At 36.4% G+C, this 13,702-nt stretch overlaps 1 protein-coding gene across 3 annotated transcripts in view; it reads right to left on the bottom strand.

Annotated features, from left to right (window-relative positions):
- The window catches only part of Kmt2e (lysine methyltransferase 2E (inactive)), a 68,169-nt gene that overhangs the window by 25,895 nt on the left and 28,572 nt on the right, over positions 1-13,702 (bottom strand). For all 3 annotated transcript variants that reach the window (XM_029477081.2, XM_021161961.3, XM_029477084.2), the window contains 5 exons: positions 12,524-12,753; positions 10,367-10,447; positions 5,565-5,623; positions 3,640-3,812; positions 792-830 (listed from right to left, as the gene is read on the bottom strand). In XM_029477081.2, the coding sequence (XP_029332941.1) occupies positions 792-830; positions 3,640-3,812; positions 5,565-5,623; positions 10,367-10,447; positions 12,524-12,753 (582 nt within the window). The remainder of the gene's footprint in view (positions 1-791; positions 831-3,639; positions 3,813-5,564; positions 5,624-10,366; positions 10,448-12,523; positions 12,754-13,702) is intronic.

Genomic DNA, 13,702 nt, shown 5'->3' with positions numbered 1-13,702 from the left:
AAGATTTTGTGAGCTGCAACATTATATACTAAAGGAATATATTCAGTTTTTAAAGTATCTGTGTGCCTGCAATAAAATACTAATAACTTGATCATATATACATATATAATATATATCTAATACAGCTCTTTTATAGCTTTCTAGTCTTATAAATTTTATTCAAGAATTACTGGAGTTGTAATGCTTTCAAGCTCAAAGGGCTGTTATTTAAGACTGACAATGTTTCTATCTTTCCAGTGTCACTTTTTGGATAATAGAGGTAACTTTCTCGGTAAACCCTATGTCTATGGGAAAAGTAGGCATGAAGAGCCTTGCTTCTGATGGGCATTTGAGCATCCAAAACCTTGAGATGTCTGCTAACTACTTCAAGGTTCACATGGCCAGTCTGTATTAACAGTAGGAGAGATTATGGTGGTTTATAATCAACTGTTGGGCTTGACTAACTCAGAATTCCAATTGTACAATTTTCAATGTGCCTCTGGGTTAATGTGTAGCATATACTAATACATTTTAGTAGTATCGGAAACATGCAATACAGTGACAAATGGAATTCCAATTACTCCAACTGTAATATTTAAATTTATATATCTCCCTCTTTTTGTTAATATTGTAACAACATCAATAAATTGATTTGACTTATTAATCCACTTAGAACTATAAGGGTTTACTTGTTTTAAAAGCAGTGAATTACGAAACAACACAGCATATAAAGACTAATGTAAACAAGCGGCTGCTCTAAAGCTCTTGATTTAGTGCTAGTTAATAATAACGCCTTAATTTAATATATTTACCTTAACCCTTGATGATTTCCTAGATCCTTCACGAAAGGCCTAAAATAAGCATGGAACTGAATTAGTTTTTTGGTTTTTTTGGTTTTTTCCAACTTGGATATAAATAGCAAGAATCAACTGTTCATTAAAGCATTCTGCTGAAGTGAAATAATCTGGCAATAACAATAGAGCTAGAACAAGGGGGAATGTGAAGTGAATAGAGTTACACCAAAAGTCTACTACAAATATAATTTTAACTATATAGAACAATAAAGTATGTATAAAATAGTGCTAAGATAAAAACTTCCAAATAGTCTAATAATATGTGATAAATGTTATAATCACCAAATTGCAGGTATTAATTATATAGGTGAAATGAATTGCTATGCTACAAGAGAGTGGAGACTTGGACTAAATTTGAAATAACAAAAAGATTAAAGAAATACTAATATTTTTTTCAACAGAAAACTCAATAGAGCTATTGAGAATAAGTTTGATTACCAAAGACTAAATATGTTTACAGATTTCAGCGCCTAAGTATTATTGTATTGTTTATGCTGCTGAGACAGACAGGCAGGCAGGCAGGCAGACACACACACACTATCAAGGTAGATAAGACAAGTTTGGTGTGGAAGGAAACACAAAGAAAAATGCTATTTGATATACATAGTAGTAGAACCTTTAATCTCAGGACTAAGGCAGAGGCAGATGGATCTCAGTGAATTCCAGGCCAGCCAAGACCACACAATAAGATTCTGTCTCAGAAACAAAACAACAAAAAGAGTGAGGATTTGAAATTAGGTGGGATGTCCCAGGATCTTCTCATTAGCTTACTTAACCACTAGCTTAAATTCCAAGGCGCTATGGTTTGTTGGGGAATAGTTACTTCTCTGTTGACTCTTTGGAAAAGGAAAATGGAACAAGTTGAGCATCACTTACCCACAATACTTGAGCCTAGCAGTCTTTCAGACTGCTTTTCTATTGACAGATTTTAGATAAAACTATAATTCGAAAATCATAATTCAAAATCCAGAATGCTCTAATTTCTAAAACTTTCTAACAACTCTTTCAGATTTTTAATATGAGGACACTGAAAACTAATCTGTGCTGTCACTAAGTCACTAAACTCTTCTTTGTAAGGCAGTCTCAGTGAATGTCTTTTATGTGTGTCAATGTTAACACATCATATCCAACCCGAAGTACTAAAATGCTAACAATACCTTATTTAGACTTTATAAATATTCTAAAACAGTTATCTCGTCAAAAATTTATGATGAATTCAATTCATTTTCAACAACTGAGTAAAGAATATGCTTAGTACAAAGTAAAACTAAATTCTTTTGCTATATATTTATATTGGACATTGACCCCCATATTAAAAACTAACACACAGTGAGGAGTTTTATGCCCTGTCCTTGGATTTTTTTAACTCTATAATTGCTGTCAAGTACTGATGACAATGTCTGGGGAATTACTATTTATATTATATAGCAATATTCTAAGATAAATGATACAATCAAGACCCAGGTTTATTCATATTCAATACTCACTTGTCATTTCACTCAAAGAATACATTCAATCTATGCTTTATTAAACCAAACTGTGTAAAATAAATATGCCAGGATCAAATTTCTAAATAACTTTTATATAATAACAAAGCTATCATCTCACAAAGCACAGTACCCAACAGACTCAGCTCCATAACCTATCAGTGAATTGCTGTCCTGTAAACAAAAGTTAGATACTACAGCTACAGGGAAAGCCGTGCTCTCTCTCTGTGAGCACCACAGAGATGAGAAAAGCATGAGGCGGGACTGAGCACTGAGACCCCAGGCTCGAGGCCACTGCCAGGCTGCATCTGTATTTGCTAGAGACAAGCAACACTCCTGTCAGCTCAGTGTACAAGAAAACAAGACGCAAGACTGTTTTAAAGGCAAACTACACAGTGTGGTTGGGATGTGGAGACAAACTGTTGGTGAGTGTAGGAGGAGCCGACTGTCTAGACTGATAAATACACTTCGATTCTTCAGTAATAACAGACTCAATATGAAAAGTCTTTTTACCTATGGGAAAGATATTTTCACATTAAGTAACAGAGACACGTTATTAGAGCTGCATTACTAAGCTCTTTTGTCCTTATGGTATGATTACAGAGTATACACACACAGGTTTATGAGATCTTGTCTAACCCACACACCTATGGCATAGATCCTGACTAAAACCCTATAGATTATGCTCCTGTAGGCAACTGTAACCTAATGATGTTTACATGACAGTAATAATAAATGGTGTATGTTTCTCTATCAAAACATAGAAAAATACCTTCACTTTACAATCTGATAGAACTCTTCACTTGCCATCATTGAGAATTTGTTATTAACAAATTAAGGAAACATAGTCTATAAACTGTTGCCTGCCATTAGATCTTTGGGATTCTATATCAAATAAAATCTAAAAGAAAAATAAGAAATTCAGTAACTATGAAGCCTTTATTAAAAGTGAATATTATTCAAAGTTACAGTTGTAAGTAATCACTATATGTTTCCGTACCCAGTAAATTATTAAATATAAGGCTGTTCTTTCTGTTCTCAATCTGCTCTGCTTCACTTAAGCACTTATAGTGTCTGTCAGTCATCTGTTAGAACAGTGATTCCAAAGCAATGAGCAATGTCTCCTGTAGTCTATGCCAGTCTTTAAATGCATTGCAATTTTTAAATAAGATTGCTTAACATTTTAAAATACAAATGTGCTACATCTTTCCATACATTTAGCTGCTCTCCCTGGCCTCCCTGTAGTCATGGCTTGCCTGTAACTCAGCTTCCTCATTTAGCTTTTATCTACTCATCTGAAATAAAAGGCAAAAACGTACTTTTTTACATTTTGAAAAGTTTTGTTCTTTCTCCCCGCTTTTTTTCCTTCTTTTATCAGTAACCTTGGGAACTCTGGAAGCAGTTAAAGTGATTGAAGTTGGAGTATGCTGAAATGCAGTATATAATTCCACAGGAACTTCATCACCACTTTCAGTTGCACTGGTATCACCATCTTTAATGAAAAACAAAGTCAGAGCACTTTAATACTTGTATTTCTTTTCTTTTCTTTTTTTTTTTTTTTTAAGATTTATTATTATATTTAAGTACACTGTAGCTGTCTTCAGAACCACCAGAAGAGGATGTCAGATCTCATCATGGGTGGTTGTGAGCCACCATGTGGTTGCTGTAATTTGAACTCCGGACCTTCGGGAGAGCAGACAGTGCTCTTACCCGCTGAGCCATCTCACCAGCCCCTAATACTTGTATTTCAAGCAGGATAAGAAAGCAACACTCCATCTGACAAAGGATTACTTCCTTGTTCCTAAAGAATAAATTCATTTTCTCACTTCAGACATTCACTGGAAAGATACACCAAAATGCAAACTAAATGCTTTTCTCACATACACATAATTCATAAAGGATGTCTGATGACACACTCGCGCTGGTCTGGGGAAACTAGTACACTTGATTAATGCAACTCAAATGTTCTAGGGTCACACTTATAAAAATTATATATTCACTGAAAATTTCATTCCATAGCACAAAAGCAAATTTATGCACTACTGTTTAATCAAAGGAAATTTTCACAACTACAAAACAAAACCACTGGAAAGAAACCAGTGTCCATCAAAGAGCAGGGCTGAATAAAACAATGATTATTCACAACTGGTTGTAAAGGTCATAACCCAAAATTAAAGGGTGGACAGCTGGGGCACAGTGGCATTTACTTTTAACCCCAGCACTTGGGAAGCAAAAGAATTGCACATGCGAGTATACTGTCAATCCCAGCACTCAGAGGCAGAGGCAGGAGGATCTTTGAATTCAGGGCCAACCTGATCTACAGAACAGAGTTCCAGAACAGCTAGAACTACAAAGAAAAATTCTGTCTCCAAAAAGGCAAAACAAAACCAAAAACAAACCCAACAAAAACCCAACATCCACTACCCTGGCGGGGGGGGGGGGGGGGGGGGGGGGAGAATGAATGAGAATGATTATCACATGGTATAAGACAAGCCTGCATTGTGCACTACATAACCTATCAGACCAGCCTAGGCAAGGGAGCTCAGGCCAGGCCAACACGGGCTACATAGAAGACCCTATCTAAAAAAGCAACAACAAATTAAAAAACAAAAACAAAAACAAAAAACCTAAACATAAAAATTGCAGCATATACAAAATTGAAAAAATAGTATCCTAAAAATTAAAAAAATACTATCTTACATGGTAAATTAATGGATCATTCTTCCAACCAACATACTTTACTTTAAAGATTATCTACTACATGTGAGTACAAGAAGTGATTTTTGCTTTTTATTTACTTTATTCTAGTTATTATGTTTCTTAAAATATGAACATGCATATTCTATAATCAAAGATCTATACCTGAGATTATAATGAAGATATACAGTCAAAATGCATTAACAAGGCATTGGAGGCTGGAGAGAGAGAGCTCTGTGGTTAAGAGTACTAGCTGCTCTTCCAGAGGACTGGGGTTCGATTCCCAGCACACACATGGGACTCATAACTGTCCATAACTTCAGTTTTAGGGCATCCAATGCACCCTTTTCTGCTATCTGTGGGCACCAGGCACACATGCTACACAGACATACATGTAGGCAAATCACTCATGCACACACAAAAATTTTCTTTTAATTTTTTAAAATTAAAAAAAAATCAGGTGTTTTTATATCAAATTAAAAATATTCAGATCACTTACTTCCTAAATTACAGTAATTTGAATTGAAAACAGGTCTTTTTTACATACCTGACATATTTTCTCTTTTCCGGCGTTGCAGTAGCACTGCCCTCTCTTTGTCCAAACTCCTATGAAAACATTAACAAGTCACTCATCAAACTTCCATAAGCTTAGCTATGAAGATGAGTTACATGTGATCAATTTCATAATTTTTCTTTTATGTTCTTAGTGAAATTATATGCAGCATCCTTTGCCTGACAGATTATACAGGATTATACACACACACTGTAACAGTAGATACCAGTTAAGTTAATCCATTTCTTTCTATTACTATTAAGAGAATGTTTACCTAGGAAGTGAACACATTTTTCAAATTTGAATTTATATCAAAAAAAATCTTAAAACAAATCCACATTAGCAACTATAATTAAAGAACACAAATTGTTTAAAATAAATGTATGAAGTTAGTATGCCTTAAATTATTTCCATGATTTATTTATTTATACTGTTTATTTTTATATATGGACTCACTAAGTAGCCGGAATTGCTTCAAACTCTGACTCTGCTGCTCTGCTCTGGTATTACAGTTGTAAGCCACCACCCGCATTTCCACTCTTAATACCTAAGTACTTACGTATTTTCTGAGGGTGTATTCTAATTGAGAGATCTGCCTGCCTCTGCCTCCTGAAATTAAAGGTGTACTGGCATGTGCGCTCTTGCTTCCCAAGTGCTGGTATTAAAAGTAGGTGGCATTATGCCATAGCTTGCCACATTTTTTTTTTTTTGAATTAAGATCAGTATAACCAGTTTTAAATAATTCCTTCTAAATGACTTCCACTCTTAATAAGCACTGTCACACATGGTGGGAAGCAGAGCTAGGAGAATCTCTGTGAGTTTGAGGCCAGCCTGGTCTACATAAGGAAGTTCCAGACCAGCCAAGCCACACAGTGAGACCATATGTCAAGAAGGGGAGGTGAAGGAAGGGATGGGAAGAAGAAAGAAAGGAAGAAATTAACAAAGGAAGGAAAGAAGAAAAAGAATGAATGAAAGAAGGAAAGAAAGAAGCTAATTTTGTAGTGTGTAGAGAAACTGAATACACTAGATCCTCCTTATCCTTATAGGAACTAGTGGGGCTCTAGACCACAGTGTTTATAAAGTCAGCAAAGGATGTGCATTAATATGCACTAGCACCTGTGGATAGGCCATCAGCATAGCTCGCAGTAAGATGCTCTCAGCTGACTACCCTTTTAATTCACGGCTTGTTAGGTTTAACTAATTCTTCTGGAATTCATCAACAGACACTGTTCCATCAAAATTTCCTTGTCCAGGTAGACAAGTTGGAACACGGGTGTAATCCCTGCCCTTGGGAACTGCAGCAGAGAGATTCTGAGCTTCAAGTAGTCTTGGGCTATGTTAGGAACTCAGGGCTGACCTGTGTATGCTGCTCATACCCCACCTCAGAAAAACAAAAAATAATTAGGTAAAAATGTCTATCAGAAGACTAACAGTTACCATAAAGTAAAAAACTTTTATTCACAATAAGAAACTTCAAGTAAAACCATGGTGAGTTAGTATTTAAGATAGTATTTAAGTACTAATTAAATTGGCTAACTCCAAGTCTGTCAATTCTCTATTGAGAGGACTGAGAAAACAGGCTTGTTTATCCACTGTTGATTGCACTCAGATCTACACCACTCATTCTGGAGGGGGATTTAGCAATATTCGGCAAGCTTTTAGATGAGTATTATCATAAAAGACCAGAAACAAATGGTCACCAAAAACAACTAGAAGAATAAATCATTGAAGAGAGAAAGGAATCTGCATCCTACTCTGAAGCGCCATGTTTAAGATTAGAACGGAAATGCGGCAGTACTCTGCATCTAGTGCTTCAGCTTGCCTAAATAGGAAGAGAATGCACACAGGCCCGTGTCTGTATGTAAGAAAAGCAATGGAAGGAAAACTTACGGCTGAAAGGGGCTGCAGTGGAAAGGATAAGGCAGAATTTACACTTACTTGAATACTCCTTGGTATATATTTGACTTTAGTATGACAATTCTTTCTTACAATGAGCTGTGTAACTGAAAAAGTTAAATTTTTAAAAAGCAATATATATATTTTTTTTTTTTTTTGGTTTTTCGAGACAGGGTTTCTCTGTGTAGCCCTGGCTGTCCTGGCACTCACTCTGTAGACCAGGCTGGCCTCGAACTCAGAAATCCACCTGCCTCTGCCTCCCGAGTGCTGCCACCACTGCCTGTAAAAAGCAACTCTTAACATTTACAACTAACTGGAACCATGGGTAATAGTGTACCTCTATAATCCTAGTACTTGTGTGGTAGAAACAGCCTAGCCTATAAAAGACTCTCAAGAAATCAACCTAACCTAGTTGGATTATTCACACATTCTTAGTGTAAATATAAAACAGCATTAACCACTTCAGAGAACAGTTTCTTCCTTCCTCCCTCCCTCCCTCCCTTCCTTCATTTATTCATCATTCACTCATTCATTTATTTTGTTCTGGGAATCCAGGGCACTGCACATACTAAATAAGCATTCTACCCACAACCAGTCCTTCTACTTTCTTCTTCTACTTTTTAAACATCTTTGTTGTTTGAGATAGCATCTCACCACATAACTCTTCAGACCCCAGAGATCCGTCTGCCTCTACTTCCCAAATGTTGGAATTAAAGGCAACCCCCAACACAGAACATTCTAAAGTTGCACTAAACATGCAACATTCACACAATTGAGTTAGACATGCTTTGTAATGGAAAAAAATTTAAGTTCCCACTAAAATTCCCCCCCAGAGGGGAAGCGACACAAATATACTCCCATGGTGGTTTGTCAATAGACCGTGATACATACGGCAAAATATACCAGCAATGAAAAAGAATGTAATGAAAGCCGGGCGTGGTGGCGCACGCCTTTAATCCCAGCACTCGGGAGGCAGAGGCAGGTGGATTTCTGAGTTCGAGGCCAGCCTGGTCTACAAAGTGAGTGCCAGGACAGCCAGGGCTACACAGAGAAACCCTGTCTCGAAAAACCAAAAAAAAAAAAAAAAAAAAGAATGTAATGAAACATGAAGCAAATTAAATGGTTCTCAGGGAATTTCAATGAGTGCAAACGCACAGAGTGTCTTGAAATAACAAGATATCAAAACGAAGTATCACTTGGTGGGTGCTAACGGTTAGAACGAGAGGATGAAAAGTCCTCGCAATGATGGACTGTTGTATTTCGTGATATCCAAATGTGAATATCTAATGATAATATTTGTATAAACAGTTTCACAAAGTGTTCTTTCTATGAAAAAGTAGGTAAGGATACATAAGTTATCTGTGCTATTTTATGTAAATCAGCAATTAAATAAAAAAGTTTAACTCAGAAATGCAACATAAGACTAACAGTGCAAACGAAACTAACAATCTAAGCCAGCCAAGTGTGTATTTAGTTGGTATCATAACTACATAGTGACATGCTTTTCAAGGGACGTTAAATACAATAAATTGATTTTTCCCAACATAACATTTTATTATTTGGGAATTTCATATAAAGCAACCTAATTACACAGGCTTTCCATTCCTCCCAGGTTTCCCTTCCCACCCTTGTGCCCTCCCATCAAAAGAGAGAAAAAAATACAAATCAAAGCTGTTTTGCCCACTGGTGCATGGTTCTCCTTGCCTGGCTTCATAATAATGACTTTAAAAACAAGGCAGGCAATGGTCTATTTGGTTGGTGCTTACTCTCATCCTTGAGAGTGCCTCAATTAATTATGAAATAAGTTGTCTGTTTCCTATACTACACTTCACCATTTTATCTGAATTCATTTGACAGAAAACAGAAGAGTAGGAAACCAAGCACAGAACAAGATCCCAGGAACATCTGGTTTTCTGCCCTGTTACAATCTTTTATATTCGCTATGGTAAAGCTGCACTCTCCTCCCTTGAGTTGAGACCATGGAATCCCCTCCAGTTTCTTTTTCTCCTTTAACTTTTCTTCATGTGTGCACTACTGGATCTGAGAAATCTATTTTTTGGACTTCAGATCACCCGCCCTTGCTTCATTCATTTTAACCTGAGATTCTTTTTTTTTTTTTGAAGGTAGTATGTGGAGAGCTACTTATTCTATTTTCTGCCATGTAAGAGACTTTGCTGTGACTATAAGCTTTAATACACTGTGGCAAGGGTGAGTGGCTTTCTTCTTGTAATTCCTACTGATCTCTCTAAGAAGCAAATTCGTATGTGAAAGAAACATTGTACCTTTAATATGTATTTAAAAAAAATGTATACACACACATACCCACATATATATATATATATATATATATATATATATATATATATATATATATATATATATATATGTGGGGGGGGGAAGGGGTTGAATGTACATACTGCAACAAACCCACCAAATTCTGCATGTAACTAAGGGGGTATATATATATATAATTATTCATACAGGGGGAATAGAAGAGAAACACTGGGGATTAAATTCAGAGCCTCTCACAGGTTAGTCAAACATTCTATCACCATATTCCCTAAACCCCTTTTCTGGAGAACTCAGGTTTAAATTCAGTGCCTTGAGTATGGATACTATACAAGTACTTTACCACATTTCTCAAGGCCATCTTTTTTTTTTCTGCTTTTATTTTGAGGAAGGGTCTAAGTTACCTCGACTAGACTTGAACTTACTCTGTTTTACCAAACCTTGAGCTTTTCAATACTCCTGCCTCAGCAGCTCAAATGGCTTGTATTACAAACCTGCACAATCATACCAAATTCTAATGATGTTGCCAGAAAATGCTAATGCCAAATGCTTAGAAGATGAAAAAAATTTTAGTGAGCTAACTCAAAGTTTTATAAAGTATAATAACTTACCGGGGCTGACAACGTTCACATAGGTATGTATCAGGAATATGCTGCCTGTCAATCCCCATGCAGTCAATATGTTGCCAAACACTTAAAAAGAAAAAACAAAATATAACAAAAAGAGCAGAAAGCACTGAAACCATTAACTATGACTTAATATTCTATTGAATTATCATTTAAGGAATTTAAGCTTAGCACACACTAGATGTGTCCTTAGGTAGAAAAATGTTGAGATGCAAAAATAGGGCAACTACAAAGTGCATAAACTAAATTCCTAAAGCAAATGCAATTTAATACACAAAAGGTAAGGGTTTAAAATATTATTAAAAACCTGAAGACATCCATACTAAAGGCCTTACATAATAATCAGCTTGACAACAATCTGGGAAAACAGGAAGAAAGTGTGCCCTTGAAACAACTGACCAATGATCAGCTAGGAGAAGACGAGCAAAGGGTGGTCAGTACACACAGAGAGAACTGTTCCTTCTGTGAAAGCAGGGAACAGGAGCAACGGTGAGTTATATCTTCTGTTAACATTTAAGAATTTTGGTGGCATACAGTGTTAAGAGAATGCTAAGGAAACAAAAAGAATAACAAAGAAAGACATTTCATATTTAAAAATAGAAGTATAGCAATTCCAATTCCAAATACATCAAAGAATCAAAAAAGGCATTCCATTGGGAAGGAATTAAATTTAACTACTCTGAATAAAATATATAGACAAGCCTGAGGTAAACTTCTTTGTATGATGTTACTGACAAAAGTTCAAGTGGCTGATACTGAATTTGAAAATTTTAACTTCAAAACTGAAATCTTGAAAAGATAAAGGAAGGCTGGAGAGATGGCTCAGCAGTTAAGAGCACTGACTACCCTTCCACAGGTCCTGAGTTCAATTTCCAGCAAGCACACAGTGGCTCATAACCATCTTTAATGGGATCTGATGCCCTCCTTTGGTGTGTCTGAAGACAGCAATAGTATGCTCACATACATGAAATAAATAAATCTTTAAAAAAAGAAAGAAAGGAAGAAAGGAAGAAAAGAAAAGGGAATAGTACTTCCGATTTCTTACACATAATCATCTACTTTTTAAAACATAATATTTGTGTATTAGGAGTGTCTGTGTATGCACATGCCAAGTGTGGAGGCCAGAGAACACTGTCTGAAGTTGGGTCTCTCTCCGTACATCCTAGAGAACAGACTCAGCTTGTCAGTCTGGGCAGCCACTGAGTCATCTCCCAGCTCCATATGTCACTTTTAATATAAATGTGCTAAACTGGGCTGGAGAGATGGCTCAGCAGTTAAGAGGTCCTGAGTTCAAGTCCCAGCAACACGTAGAGGTTCACAAGCATCTGTGATCCAATGCACAATTTACAAACAAAAAATTTACAGTTGGCTCTTAGTTGCAGCTTAACTCACTTTCAATTATGAATTTATAAAGCCATCAAATCAGATACTGAAGCTCTGCCCTAAGGAAGTCCTGGGAAGCTGTAAAGCTTCCTTGCCTTCTACAGTGTGCTCCCCGTCCTACGCAGGGAATGCACTTATTAACTATAAAGCTGCAATCCTATTGTTCCACCTGCATTCTCACAAAGTCTCTCCCACAAAGAGTGTGTGTGTGTGTGTGTGTGTGTGTGTGTGTGAAGGGGGAGGGGGGAGAAGGAAGCCAGAAGAGGATTACATCTAAAGATCTCCTGGAGCTGGAACTGTACATGGTTTTGAGCTGCCCCACGTGGGTGCTAGGAATTGAACTTGGGTCCTTTCCAAGATGAGTTTGTTACTGCAGAGACACCTTTCTAGCTCTCTAAAATAGCTTCTTTTAAATAAGGGATTTTTTTTCCTAAGAAAAATAAGTTGCATCTGATAGACATCCTACTTAAAAAAGGAATTAATTCCTTCAAAAGTGACCTTACTACCATTTCCAAATTAACAACCAAAGGTTAAAAGCATTTAAGAGCCGGGCGTGGTGGCGCACGCCTTTAATCCCAGCACTCGGGAGGCAATGGCAGGCGGGATTTCTGAGTTTGAGGCCAGCCTGGTCTACAAAGTGAGTTCCAGGACAGCCAGGGCTACACAGAGAAACCCCGCCTCCAAAAACAAACAAACAAACAAACAAACACAAAGCATTTAAGAAGTATGAACCATGAACTAATGGTGTGAAATATTTACCTGCATTTGTCACAACAGATCATGTATCCGTCATCATGTGTAAAACCACATATGCACCTGGTTACATCAGTACCGTAACTTCCATCTTCAGATGTGCTGATTGTAGTAGCACTGGAAGTTTCATCAAAATTAGGAGTGGTAAATATGCCTACTTCGTTTTTGCTAATGAGACCTGATGGAGGAGGGGATGCTGGAGGTGTTGGAGGAGGACGAGCACCATAATTATGGTCCTAAATAATATAACAAAAAACAGCACAAAATACACATTTCAATGACATAAACTAGGCAAGTTAAATAAAATTTGAATACTTAATAAAATAAAATCGGTCCATTTTTTTTCTTAATAGTGTTAAGAATAATGACATAACACTAATAATTAAATCACAGTGGTAATAAGTTAATGTCACTGTCTAGTAGATGAAAGTCACCTTCACATCACATGACCAACCCCCCCCCCCACACACACACACAGTGGAAACTACATTATCAGTGCTGTGTTCACAGTTTCACTTTCAAGAAGAGAGCAAGTCTATGTTGTGAGAATAAAGGGAAAAAAAAAAAAAAAACAAATTCCCCAGGAATAGAAAAGCTAAAGAATAGCAAACACTGGGCTAGAGATGGCTCAGCAGGCAAAGGTGTGTGCCACAGAGCCTACCTAGCAACCTGAGTTCAATACCTGCACTCCCGTGATGGAAGGAAAGAACCCATTTGACTTCTACACAGGAACCACAGTACATTCTCTATTCTCCCAGACAAATGTAGTTAAATAGCAAAAAATTACTACAAAATATATAATATAAAAATTACTGTAAAATAAAAATATATGGGATTTTATATTTCTGGTAATTTTTATTCTCATCTAAATAGTCTCTCATAACTGTACTTTCTTAGTAATCACAGACATATCCACCAGTTCCGTAACTCTTTGAATCAAAATATTAGAGAACCCTCAATTAGAAATAAACTAAGGGATTAAGTTTTTATACTCTCAGCTGTAAAACAGGGATGAAAAGTTCCTTACAAGAGTTTGTTTTAAGGATTAAATGAGCTACACACACACACACATATACCTATATATGTATATATATATGTGTATATATATATATATACACACACACACACACACACATCCATGTATATATCATACATATGTACATATGTTAAATGCATATATTCAAC

The sequence above is a fragment of the Mus caroli genome, unplaced genomic scaffold, assembly GCF_978045245.1.
Source record: "Mus caroli unplaced genomic scaffold, Mus_caroli_1 scaffold_4, whole genome shotgun sequence".
NCBI classification, from domain to species: Eukaryota; Metazoa; Chordata; class Mammalia; order Rodentia; family Muridae; genus Mus; species Mus caroli.
The sequence above is the reverse complement of the archived record's forward strand: the minus strand, read 5'-3'. Positions and strand labels throughout refer to the sequence as shown.